This window comes from Coturnix japonica, chromosome 1 (genome assembly GCF_001577835.2).
Source record: "Coturnix japonica isolate 7356 chromosome 1, Coturnix japonica 2.1, whole genome shotgun sequence".
Lineage (NCBI taxonomy): Eukaryota > Metazoa > Chordata > Aves > Galliformes > Phasianidae > Coturnix > Coturnix japonica.
The window spans coordinates 117521493-117534439 of NC_029516.1; the positions used below are offsets into that span (position 1 = coordinate 117521493).

The window sequence follows — 12947 nt, forward strand, 5'->3', positions numbered from 1 at the left end:
ACTATTAGGGACCTAAACAGAAACTTTCTCCTGAGATAAAAATGCAGTCTATCCTCTAAGAAAGGCAAAACTTTACTTGTGCAACTATTCACAGAGATGATCTACTCTCTTGCTGCTGGACCTAAACCTTTTAAAATCCTTCTTAGCATTCCTGTTTTCTAGAGATTACTAATAACTTTGACCTCATGATTACTACTTGAAAATAAATCCTCTATGATTGGATTCCTGCTGCCCTGAGATGTCAGAGTACTTCATGTTATGGTAGAAGATGGCAACTCAAATTGGAATGGATTTCAAAAAACCCACTTGATGCTGAGCTCCTCAGCATATCAGTGGCTGGTGCACAGGCTGATTTTGTCTCAACAGGGGTGTTTTTCTGTGCTGAAATATATCTAGCAAAGAACACTTGATAACTTCCCAGAGAGTCTCTTCCAAGAAGCAATAGCAGCAGTCTTTGTAGCACAGTCACAGCTTTTCTATCTGAAACTCCTAAACAGCAAATGTGTGTGGAAGCTCAGGGGGTTTTCATCCGACTGTAGCACTACTGAAGAATTGCACTGCTGCCTTTGGAGCCTTTCCATCATGAGCTGCCTGCCCTTGGAGTGCATCTGATTGGTGACAGAAAATGTTCTCTATGATGGCAACCTGCTGTAGATTTTAGCCCCGGTCTGGCACACTGAGAGGAACTGTCATAGTGTGAAAGGAAAAGGCTCAACCCACATTTAATTAAAAAAACCGTCCTCTCTTCTCTGTGCTAAAATCTCTGTACCGTTTCTGCCACTTGTTCACCTTATTCACTTGGCTCACATTGAAAATGCAAGCGAGTGCATGCCAGCTGTTGTCTCTTGCCTTCTCTGCCTCTGGCAGCCTGCTGCAGAAGTCGTGTTCAGTAGTTGTTGTAGTAGTTAGTTTGCATCGTACAGAGTGTGCTTGTATGCTGCTTTTCGTCCCTAACAACTCATTTAATGGCTTCTTTATACCTTCCACTGCCTACACATAAAGACCAAAGCTATCACTCCAGTTTATGGATCAGATACACAATTCTTGTCTGTCTCAATGTAACATTTTTTCATCAATTTAGAATTAACTTCCTGACTCCATTCTCCACAAGCGAAGCAATTTAAGTTTTCTCGGTAAGGCTCCAGCTATTTCATGTGCTTCAAACTTTGATTGAGAGCTTTGTTTGAACTCCACTGATTGCAGCTCTGGGAGCTCTACGTGATCAGCCCTCTGGACCTTTGGATTTCTGAAGAGAGATTTATTCTTGCTAAAAGGAGCAGAGCACAGACAGTAGCAGCAGAATTGCTCAGGACTCCTGTTCACCAATGGGTTTGTTTCCATAGAAACAATCTTAGAGCAGTGGGGAACTTGCTCATCCTGTAGTCATAAAAACGTTTGTCTAAAAAACCCATTAAGCATAAGGGTTTCTAAAGAGACCTTTGAAAGTCTCTGAAGCTCTTGAAAGGATCAGTGGCTTATAAAAGTCTGAACTTGAATTTTGATCTTGGAAATAAATTTTTTCTTCTGGTGTTTTCATAGGGTTTAAATACAGCTTTCCTTTTATTTTTTCATAAACAAGTATATCATGCCCTGCCATTCTGAAATGCCGTTAGTTGTGGTGAGGAAAATAGTTTCTTAGCTCTGCTGTGAGGTGAGGCTTAAAGGCCTGGTGTGAGGCAGAATGTGCATTACAGCATGCAGAAGGCCGTGACCTCTTGTGATTACATTTGCTTTCCATCTAGGAGAAGCCCCCCAGCTCCGTGGCTCCAGTTGGCTGCCAGCTGTGCTGCCATCTTTCCTTTGCCCAGCTGTGCTGCTGGCTGTGCCTTTCTGCTTCAGCACAGCAAGCCAGCAGGAAACTGTCTCCACCTGTGCTTCTGCTGGAGTATCTAATGAGAATTGGAGGGAGCCTTGGCTGGAAGAGAGCAGTAGTGGTGAGAGGGAAGTGTAGCTTGGGGCATAGCAGAGGGGCTAAGGATGCTTCCAGTCATTTCAGGTTTTTGAATGAACTTGGATCAGTGGAAAGGTAGGTTAATTTTGCTGAGGGGCCATGACTTGAATTCTCTTGGGGGAGAACATGAAGGAAATTTACTCATAGATTTTTCTGCTACTTGTCCATTTGAAAAGTACGTAGGGACATGGGAAGATGCAAAGCTGGAAAAGACAGGAGTGCTGTTGAAGGACTTGCAGAAAAACACAGGAGGAGGCCATTTTCCAAGCTCCGATATCAGCAATGACAAACTTTCAGAAGCTTTCCATAGTGTATTTGCTTCTGTTTGATTTGGACATAGAAAGGAAGCTGAGAAATGACACTGAAATCCTTTAAGAGGTGGTGGTGTTGGAAACACCCTTCAGGTGCCTGTACTTAATGAGAACAGTGGTAATCCTGGTTCACTGTTGACAAAACACTGCAGAAGCGTACAGTATGTTTTCATAAAACAAATTGCTATATGATTTTGAAAGGACAGCGATTAACATGATAGATATGAAGACCGACAGGATATTTCTTTCTAACAAAATAAGCAGTGCACAGGCTTCCTGATCAGAATTCCTTTTTGTTTTAAAGGAATGGTGTGACTGCTGAGATGCAAAGCTAATGATGTCCCTGTGGAGCCAAAGAAATGATCGTAGGTAGCACTTGAAGGTCTGCAGGGGAGTGAACATAAACTGAAGTTCATTATATCACCCAGTCTCTTGGGAACAATTTTGCTGCTGCAGATTGGCAGACTTCACCTCACAGTTGTTAAGTCAGCACTGTGCAGAAAATAAGTCATAACACAGGCAGATCCAGAGTTATTTTCAAGATTGGGTTTGTTGTTTGTCAACACCTTAGGTCTATAATTAATAGCCAGTAGTTAATCTTTGAGTTAGCAGGCTTGTTACAAGCTCTGGGACATGTTTGATTTGAGTCTCTAGGTGTGAACTGAGATCGCTTTATAGAAAATGAGAGAAGGCCGAAGTGAAGAAATCTGACCATGTGTTGATTTGGTCTGACTTCCTAAATTAATTAGTGTGCAGGCTGCACAGCTGAAACTTGGCATCTGCTGTTTGAGCGCTGTTGAGATGGAGCCTAATCCTTTACTAATCTCCTGTGCTTTACTAGATCTGTTTGATCTCAGCAGAAGCAAGGCTGCTGATATCTGTGTAAATCAGAAGCTGGGATTATATGACCAATTATTATTGCACCTAACGTCATCCTATCTGCAGGAATAGAGGGGGTTTAGTTAAAGTTGCTTTCTTGGAAAGGAGCAGCAAAGCGATTCATTTTCCTTGCAAAATACAACATGTATGTTAACTCAGTAGCTTACAGCTTGCACCCACAGAGTTAGGAGAAGGATGGAGGCTGCATGCAGTTAAATGCAACTAAGACAGCTGGTCTTTCTGCAGGGCTTCATTATGCACATGGAGTCTCATAGGAATGTCCTTCTGTGTGCTGTGCAGTACAAGTAGATGTAACCGGCAATGTCATTGCTTAAATATTAATGGAAACTTGCTGCTGCCCTGGGACTCCACTGGGGAGCAGATTGTGCTTCCAGCATCATTTCTGTTCCATCAAAATGTGCCCGTGTACTTCTGTAAACTTTCCTCTGCTCGGCCCCTAAATCAAGCGCTGCATCTAAAGGAGGTAGTTGATAACGGCTTTTGGAACAACTGTGTAATAAATATGGACTGTCAGATTCTCAAAATAATGACACCATTTGTTCTTGAGTGCCTGTGTGTGGGTGTGTGCATTTATGTATCTGCATATGGCCATGGGAGCTTTCAGAGAAGAAAGAAAAGTGTTTGTTAAGGACTTTTGAGAGGAACTCGGTTACTTGGAGCAATGTGTAGTTTTCATAGAATGAATCATAGAAAGGTTTGGGTTGGAAGGGACCCTTAAGATCACCTCATTCCAACCCCCTGCTGTAGGCAGGAACACCTCCCTCTAGACCAGGCTGTTTAAAGCCCCATCCAGCCTGGCTTTGAATGCTTCCAGCGAGGAGGCATTCACAACCTTGCTGGGCAACCTGCTCCGGTGTCTCACCACACCCACAGTATATTCCTTTTTAATATCTAGTCTAAATCTACCCTTTTCCAGTTTAAAGCCATTTCCCTTCGTCCTGTCGTTACATGCCCTTATGGAAAGTCCCTCCCCAGTTTTCCTGTAGGCCCCTTCAGGTAAGATCTTTTCTTCTCCAGGCTTAATAGCTCTAGCTCTCTCAGCCTGTCCTCATAGGGGAGGTGCTTCAGCCCTCTGATCATCTTCATGGCCCTCCTGTGGACCAGCTCCAACAGCTCCATGTTCATGTATTTGGCCCCCAGAACTGGATGCAGTATTCCAGATAGGGTCTCACAAGAGCAGAGTAGAGGGGCAGAATCACCTCCCTGACCAGCTGGTCACACTGCTCTTTATCTAACCCAGGATACAGTTGGCCTTCTGGGTTGCAAGTGCAGATTCATGTCGAATCTTTCATCAACTGACACTCCCAAATCCTTCTCCTCAGGGCTGTTCTCAAGCCATTCTCTGCCCAACCTGTATCTGTGCTTGGGATTGCCTCAGCTCAGGTGCAGAACCTTGCACTTGGCCTTGTTGAACTTTATGAGGTTGGCGTGGGCCCACCTCTCAAACCTGTCCAGGTCCCTCTGTTTAGCATCCCTTCTCCCTAGCATGTCAGCTGCACTACTCAGCTTGGTGTTGTCTGTAAACTTGCTGAGGGTGCGCTCAGTCCCACTGTCCATGTCACCTACAAAGATGTTAAATAGCACCAGTCCCAGCACTGATCCCTGAGGAATGCCACTCATCACTGGTCTCCACTTGGACATTGAGCCATTGACTGCAACTCTCTGAGTGTGACCATCCAGCCAGTTCTTGATCCAGTGAATGCTCCATCCATCAAATCCATTCTTCTCCAACTTGGTGGCCATGATGTCATGCTGGACAGTGTTAAATGCTTTGCACAAGTCCAGGTAGAGGACGCCAGTTGCTCTTCCTTATCCACCGGTACTGTAACTCCACTACAACTCCACTTGTAAAAAGGCCACCAGGTTTTTCAGGCATGACTTGCCCTTAGTGAATCTGTTGGTTACCAGCAGTCAGCTCGTCTTTGTTTTCCATGTGCCTTAGTTGGGCCTTCAGGAGGATCAGGGACAGAAATAGAATCAAGAATAAGAGGCTGGAACAGAACTAATAGCAGACCAGAGCCCTGTTCTGTCCTTCTGCTTCTGGAAATCATTCTCTTACCTCCTACTTTAGCGGCTCTATCCAGCAGAACGCAGGCACTCCATTCTGCATGACTTATCCAGTTGAAATGATCAATGCACCACTGGCTTAATGCTTAATCTCTGATTGTTAATATGTTTGAACATTGCTCCTTTCAGTTTCCTCTAGGAAGCACATCCATAAATCGGAAATAATCTCATGTGCTAATACATGGAGAGCTGTACTGTTGTGATCATCGCGACATTTCTTTCTGGCTCCCAACTTTGATTTTTTCTTTCTTTTATTTGTTTGCTTTTCTGTTGATTTTAGGTATCTTGGAGTTTTTCCATCATCAGCTGAAGGACATCATTGAGTATGCAGAGCTGAAGACTGTCTGTTTCCAGAATTTGCGGGAGGTGGGAAATGCTGTCCTGTTCTGCCTGCTTATTGAGCAGAGCCTGGTAGGTACCTGCTGTGCTGATTTAAAACCCTGCCGTGTCTCCAAATGTACTCTCAAATTTGTGTTACTAATGGCACAAATAGCAAGGTTGAAATCTGCAGGATTGCTGTTGCGGATGGACAGATAGGTGGAAACAATTTCCTATGCTGACCTCTTGGTCTTAATGCTTTTGGGTGCTCACAGTGGGAAAGCTGGGCATTGCTTTGAGCCTGAAAAGCAACGAGTGGTGTTTTCCCTTTCTTTACTTGCGTGGCCCCTTCTAGGTGGGGAGAGACTCCCCACCTGTGCATACAGGCACTGAGGCTGGGCTGTCCATCAAGAAGAGATCTTTGCTGACTGCCAACCAACCCGACATTAACTCACCCAGCAAGCTGGCTGGGGCCCTGCTGGGCACAAGCATAAATCCTCATGTAAGAGTCCTTCTCTCAGGTGTTTGAAACTGTTAGTGTTAGCTGAGATAATGAAGGCATGCTGTTCCTCAGGAGATCTGCTTAGTGTTAGAGCATTCCTCCCTAGGGACAGAGAGTGATGGGAGGGCCAGGTGACTGGCGGTGAAACCATATCCTTTGATGGGATAACTGTCGCGGCAGAGAGAAACTGGATTCCTAGAGCGGGCTTCAGGTTAACAGAGCACGATGTGAGAGGCCAGGCAGGTGAAGGCCCTGCTGCTGCCTGGGACGACTGGCTGAGGGTACACTGAAGTGATGCTGGTGCTGGAGTCACATTCATTGTGTCATGGCCTTGAAGGCACTTTCTAGTAACACACCCCTGCTTGCTGTCCCTCCTCTTGGTTTTGCCTTCAGTGGTACCCTGATGTCCTATCACTATTTCAGTATTTTTCCACTGTGGGTATCTACCATAACTAATGCAAGATTTATGGTCTTCAGTGCATCTCTGCTAGTGGCTGGATCTTGTTAATCTTCGCTGCATATCATGCCCATTTTCATGTTGTTGACGTCAACGATTAGAGCTAGGAAAGGCACACAGCTGTAGTGCTCTGGCCTTGCCAGGGCTGTGGCTGACGAACATCTTCTGATACTTGCACTGAGGACTCCAGAAAAGAGGCAGAAGCACAGCAAAGCTGTGTGTCACCTGCTGGTCATCTCTGCATGTACAGCAACCAAGAAGCAGGAGGCATCTCTCTTCCTTCCCCACATCCCCAGAGAGGTAGAGCGGCTCCTTGGAGGTGTCTCAGCCTGCCTGGCTGGGAGACATGCCCAACGTGATAATGTGTTGTGGGAACAGTGGTGGTAAAAATAGCTGAGCTGTGCGTCATCCATCACAGTTCTGTTTGTCTGCTCAGGATCCGTCTGCCACTTTCACACCGAAATTACTCATCCTGAATTAGTCTTTTTAATAAATATCCTGTCCTTTAAGAACTGCCAGCTCAGGGTGGGAGGAGAGCTGCTGATTTCTTTGTCAATCCAAGGTAACCTGGTGAAATCATATCGTCTTTGGAAGCGCTTCTCTGAAGAGCGCGCCAGAGCAGTTATGTGTGCAGCTTTGAGAGCAGAGGCTGGCTGCCCTCTGCTGTTCCTGCGTCAGCACCAGCATGCTTTTGGAAGCCCAGTTTTGGCATTTGGTGTGATCTGGGGACTCTTCATTCCTAACTGCCTCCTTTCCATTTTGTTCCAGTCCCTAGAAGAAGTGTGTGACCTGTTGCATGCGGCACCGTTCCAAAACATCCTGCCGAGAGTTCACGTCAAAGGTATGGAATGAAAACACCCTGTTGGGGCGATGCTTTCTGCTTTCCTTACATGCTGCTGCGTGACTGGTGACCACTTCCAGTCCTTTACAACACTGCTGTTACGTTTACGGTAGAGGTAACTGATTCAGGCCCGGTTGCCTGGATAAAAAATATATTCTTGGCAAGTTGCAGTGCAGACTGCAGGAGGGAGCTGAGGAATGCTCTGTCACAAGACAGGTGGGGTATTTGGGGCAGAAGTAACGCCTCAGTGTGGGTAAGGTGAGAGGCTTTTCTGAAGCTACTGTCTAGTGTATGTGGCTGTCAATCACAATGAGGTATATGAAGCCTGGGAGCAGATAAAGTAAATGCAGGTGGTTCCTGTAGACTTTTCACATGTTTGTTTTCTATTTATTTGTATTTTTTTTCTACTCCATTGATACACACTGATGTTTTCAGGATTGCTTTCTTGAGTATCCCTTTTTCTTATCCATCACTGTTAGGAAGTGAGCATTTTTCCCCTTGCTCTTCTTCTTTCCAGGCTGCTGGTCTGTCTCGTCCCCTCTATTTCTCACTGCCAGGGCAGCTGATCTGTTCTGCTCAGAGAAATCCCATCAGCTAAAAATCTTTGAGACCATTCTCAGACTCTCACGTCTCTGTACATAAAACCGTTTGTTAGACCGTTGTAAGCAGTACTTCTCACTTGCCAAAGAATATTTCCTACTTGCCAGTAGCGGCGGGGTGCCAAGTGCTTTTTTTAAGCCTTACTATACACAAAATACCACCCTCACTCTAACCCACCTTCTACAGTCAGGCAGTTTAGTTGGTTAGTACAAGAGGAAGTCAGATACGTTAGCAGCAGCAGCATAATAGAGCCTTCCTTTCTGCCTTGAATCTAGTAATGCATTAAATGTATTACTCTATAAATATTTGGTGTTTTTTTTGTTTGGACGTCCCAATCTACAATTTAAAATAGGGATTTTTTTCTAAAAACACACTTTAGATTAACCAACTGTTTAGAATTGAAACGGCCTATAAAAATAAAACCGTATCCAGCTTTCTACTGCACTGAATAAATTGTCAGGTATCAATCAAATGAATCAGATGAATCAACGCTCCTTTTAATTTGCTTTCAGAGGGTGAAAGGCTTGATGCTAAAATGAAGAGACTTGAATCCAAATACGCTCCGTTACACTTGGTCCCTCTCATTGAAAGGCTGGGAACACCGCAGGTAATGTTGCTCTCATTTCTGTCTGAGGCAATTCTGGGCATTTCTGGGCACTCAGAAGCCTGTTCTTTAACACAGTGCAGATAGCTGTGTCAGGAATACAACCCGCACACCCAGCTTGCTCATATTATACTAGATCCATGGATTTGGTAAAGCTGTTATAGCCCCAAAGTTTAAAATACTTGAGATGGGTGGAGGTGACAGGTTTGGAGGAGCATTGTATTATTCATGTACATTGCTACATAATACATGCTCAGTGTACGGGTCAGGCTGTGAGCTGCTAATACAAATTCCACCCAGTGTGATCCATTTTAATGAATGTAATTTTCTTAAAACAATTTCTTCCTCTTTTGGCCAGTAAATTAGATAGCCAGTGAAAATGAGTGGTCGTTTGAGCTGAGTTCTCTAGGCAAGCTGACAACCAAGGAGGACATTCTTTTTCCACTGCCTTTGTAGTTTCAGCACTGTTTTTCTGTCACTGTGGGGGCACAATAATACACTGTGAACCGTAGTGGTTTACAAGCCACTGAGATGTGAATTGTATAGAGCAGGGTGCTCTGAAGCAAAGCCTTCAGACTGCTTTTATTGTAATGCACAGTGGTGGGTGCTGCTGTGCTGCAGAAGAGAGCAGTCAGTGTGGTGGTGCAAGTGAGACAAGCACTGACGTGGTATTGCCATTTTTTGGTTCTATCTGAGTCCAGTTCTGCTGTCTTTGAAGCGTTCTCATCTCTAGCAGCTGCAGCAGCTACAGCCCCTACTAGCAGCAGGCCACTGAACACTCTTCTTGCTCTCAGACTCCATCTGAGCAGGCAAAAACCTCTTAAAACTTCCATTGGACAGGTTCAGAACTAGCATTAACACATTAGCATTGCTCACTGTGGCAGCAGCATACGCATTTATTTGAAAAGGCCCTTAGATTTGTCTGAGTGCTTTTTCACTGAACTGAACTCTGACTTCACCTCAAGGTCAGGAGAAACTCCTAGAATAAACCAAGTGAAACTGAGTTATGGCTGTTTTTTTTTTTTTTAAGTTCCTATTACATGTTTTCCAATCACCGTGCTCCAAAGCAGAGCACAGGATGGGAACTGGAGCATTGATGTGAACAGAGCTATGCTGTTAGCTCAGGATGAAACTTTTCTAGAAGTCAGTGTGGAAGAAGGCCTGTAAACTGAGTGCTCCATGTGACAGATTTTGCACTTTCTCTCCGTTCTCAGCAAATAGCAATCGCAAGGGAGGGTGACTTGCTGACCAAGGAGCGCCTCTGCTGCGGCCTGTCCATGTTTGAGGTTATCTTGACAAGGATCCGATCCTTCCTGGATGATCCAATCTGGCGTGGGCCCCTGCCCAGCAATGGGGTGATGCACGTGGACGAGTGTGTAGAATTCCACCGCCTCTGGAGCGCGATGCAGTTCGTCTACTGCATCCCTGTGGGCACACACGAGTTCACTGTGGAGTACGTATGGGCAGCTGCTGGCGGTGCACCTGCGCCAACAGTGCTTCCTTTGTTCCTCCTGCACTGGGGGGGCTGCGAGGCACCAAACAGAGGGGTTTGTTTGTGTGTCTGCCTTCTGCAAAGCCAAGGGAAGCGCTGCGGTCTCTGGGAGGGGCTCATAATGCATGAACACAGAAATGATTGTATCTTTAAAGAAAATAACCCTCTATTTTAATGAAGTACTGGCAGTGTAGAATGAATGATCCCATGACAAGCAGGCCCTAGCACACGTTGTTCAGTGGTAGTCTTCCCATATTACAGGAGCTGAAAGCAAATAAAATAGCTGGACATGTGTGCGCGTTCCTAGACAGTCTTTTCTCATCTGACTCCTCTCTGCAAGGATGAGTATTTGAAAGTGAATACGTTTAATACGGTTCTTGGGTCTGAAATTTGCACACGTCTGTATTTTGAAAAACTGCTGTTGTCAAGTGCTTTTTCACTGACCAGCCATGGCGGAAATGGCATTTGCTTCCTTTCCTGTCCACAGCCCGAAGCAGTATAACAGTATTGAATTCCCTTTTGTTTTCTTTGAAAATGAAATGTATGCTGCTAGAGCCAAAGTGGAGGGGGGAGGGAGGAAATGTCCTTGAAGTAACTAACAGTAAGTTGTAAAAAAAGTTGTAGAAAGCAGAAAGCCTCCTTTTGTTGTGCGTTAAGCATGCATTTGCATCACATGTGGTACCTGGAAAGCAAAATTGATTTACTAGATTTTACAGTGTTTTTTTAGATTCATGTTTGACGCATCCTGAAGTTATTTAATATGTATTTTAGTATAATGGCTAATTCCTGAACGTTTCCTGTAGCTGTATTTGAAGGCTCTTTGTGTTCTGGTTTCTGTTTCAGGCAGTGCTTTGGAGATGGCCTGCACTGGGCTGGCTGTATGATCATTGTGCTCTTGGGACAACAACGACGCTTTGACCTATTTGACTTCTGCTACCACCTGCTGAAAGTCCAAAAGCATGATGGCAAAGATGAGGTTATAAAGAACGTGGTACGTTGAAAACATCTGCTTTTTCTTAATTCGCTACAACAAACAAACAAACAGACCAGAGCTGTTTGTATTCAGGTGCTGTGTGGATGTACTGATCGCTTGTTGGAATGAAACGTTGAAAATCAGAGTACAAAGGATTAGATGCTGATACTGGAGACGGAAGGCTGTAATTACTTGGCTGTATAGGATTTTCTGAATGCTGCACATCTCCTATGCTTGCACACAGATTATGATTACAACAAGGCAGTTGTAAATTGCCCTTTTTGTACAAAAAGCTGCAGTGTCAAACCGGAACGCACCCTGGATTTCTTCATTGCGTTAGCAGTAATGGGGAAACGTTTGTAATGAAGTGACGTCACAGCATTTGGTGCTTTTCATCTCCACAGCTAATTGTTGGGGTTTTATTTATTTCTGCAGCCTTTGAAGAAAATGGTTGAAAGAATTCGCAAGTTCCAGATTCTGAATGATGAAATAATCGCTATTTTGGACAAGTATCTGAAGTCTGGAGATGGAGAGAGCACACCCGTGGAACACGTGCGCTGCTTCCAGCCGCCCATTCATCAGTCCCTCGCCAGCAACTAGATTTCTTCCCTAATGGTACTTTTCGCACCCGCTTAGGCTGAATATGAGAAAGGAGAACGACAAAATGCCCACAGGTTGAAGAAATCCTTTTGTCTGTCCTTTTCAGTCTGCCTGTGCCATCTGAGTGGTGCACTGTCTTCCTCAGTCTCCAAGCACAGGAACTGTATACAATCCATACTTATTTTTCTAGACTAAAATTTTATATACTTTGATTAAAAGCCTGCAGCTGTAGAAGAAGGTTTGTTCCTGCAATCTCTTTGCATTCCTTTTCTGAGGTGGCCATCTTAAACCGGATCAGAATAAACATTCCCTCGAGCTATCAAAATAATAGCTGTGGGGGGTAAGAAACTGGGTTGTGTAGAAAGATTTAGAAATCAATGCCTAATTGTATTAGAGCATTAATTGCTTAATTAGCCTTTATTAAAAAACAAACAAACAACAAACCAACAAATAATGCAGCTGCTTTGTGAATAATTTTTTTTAGTCGACTGCTCTTTCACTATGCAAAACTACTCTCTGTGATCGGTAATTGCAGAAATGAAGGCTAACTCAGGGGACTGCTCTACAGTTACTTAACATGGAGGCGACTGGTAATATTCCTACTATTTGTAAGTGGCGGAACTTTATTAGAACGGTATCTCTACATTTTCCTAGTAAGAGCTTCTTCCATTACTTGTATTTTATAGAGACACATCTACCCAAATCCATGTTTACATGTGGTAAAGAGTTCTTGTTTCCCCTTGAGAAAGGAGAAGAAAAAAAGAGCTAATATTCCTCACAAAACAGAAGACAGATTTGCCAGACAGTCTGCAAGTAAATTTACTCTGATGCAGGTTGTCCCAGACTGTCTGTGCTTGAGAGCCACTGTTCTGGCAAGCAGGCACTCATGGCTGCCATGGTGTGTGGGAGATGCTTGAGCTTTGTTACAGCAGCTTGATTCAAACATTTCTTCTACCAAATGAATAAATGTTTCTTAAAGAAAACTCTTTATTTCTTCATAGTGGAGTGCCAGGAAGCCTTCTGGTCAATCAAACATTCCCCTCTGCTTCAGGCTTCAATTAAAGAACTGAAGAAGAAACGCTTAATTTGCTGAGATCATTATTGGTTTAGAGCTAAGTCTCACAGACCTCAGGCTTCAAGTTGGACCTGTCCTGCATAAACAGTTAGTTAAGTAACAGAGCCTGGTTTTTGGCTTAAGAACTCTGTAAAATTAACTAGTTGTGGTGTGATTTAAGTAAGTTATAATTCTCACTGGTTAAACTGGCAGCATTAGGTGAACCAATTAGGTGAACACATTAGAAATACTAGCATTAGTACAGATTTCAGGATGA

At 44.2% G+C, this 12947-nt stretch overlaps 1 protein-coding gene across 1 annotated transcript in view; it reads left to right on the forward strand.

Moving 5' to 3' along the window:
* The window catches only part of CYFIP1 (cytoplasmic FMR1 interacting protein 1), a 53650-nt gene extending 41051 nt beyond the window's left edge, over positions 1-12599 (forward strand). The window contains exons 26-31 of the mRNA XM_015851161.2: positions 5510-5640; positions 7275-7347; positions 8460-8554; positions 9766-10004; positions 10887-11034; positions 11452-12599. Coding sequence (XP_015706647.1) covers positions 5510-5640; positions 7275-7347; positions 8460-8554; positions 9766-10004; positions 10887-11034; positions 11452-11616 — 851 coding nt within the window. The 3' untranslated portion in view covers positions 11617-12599. The remainder of the gene's footprint in view (positions 1-5509; positions 5641-7274; positions 7348-8459; positions 8555-9765; positions 10005-10886; positions 11035-11451) is intronic.
* The last annotated feature ends 348 nt before the right edge of the window (positions 12600-12947 follow it).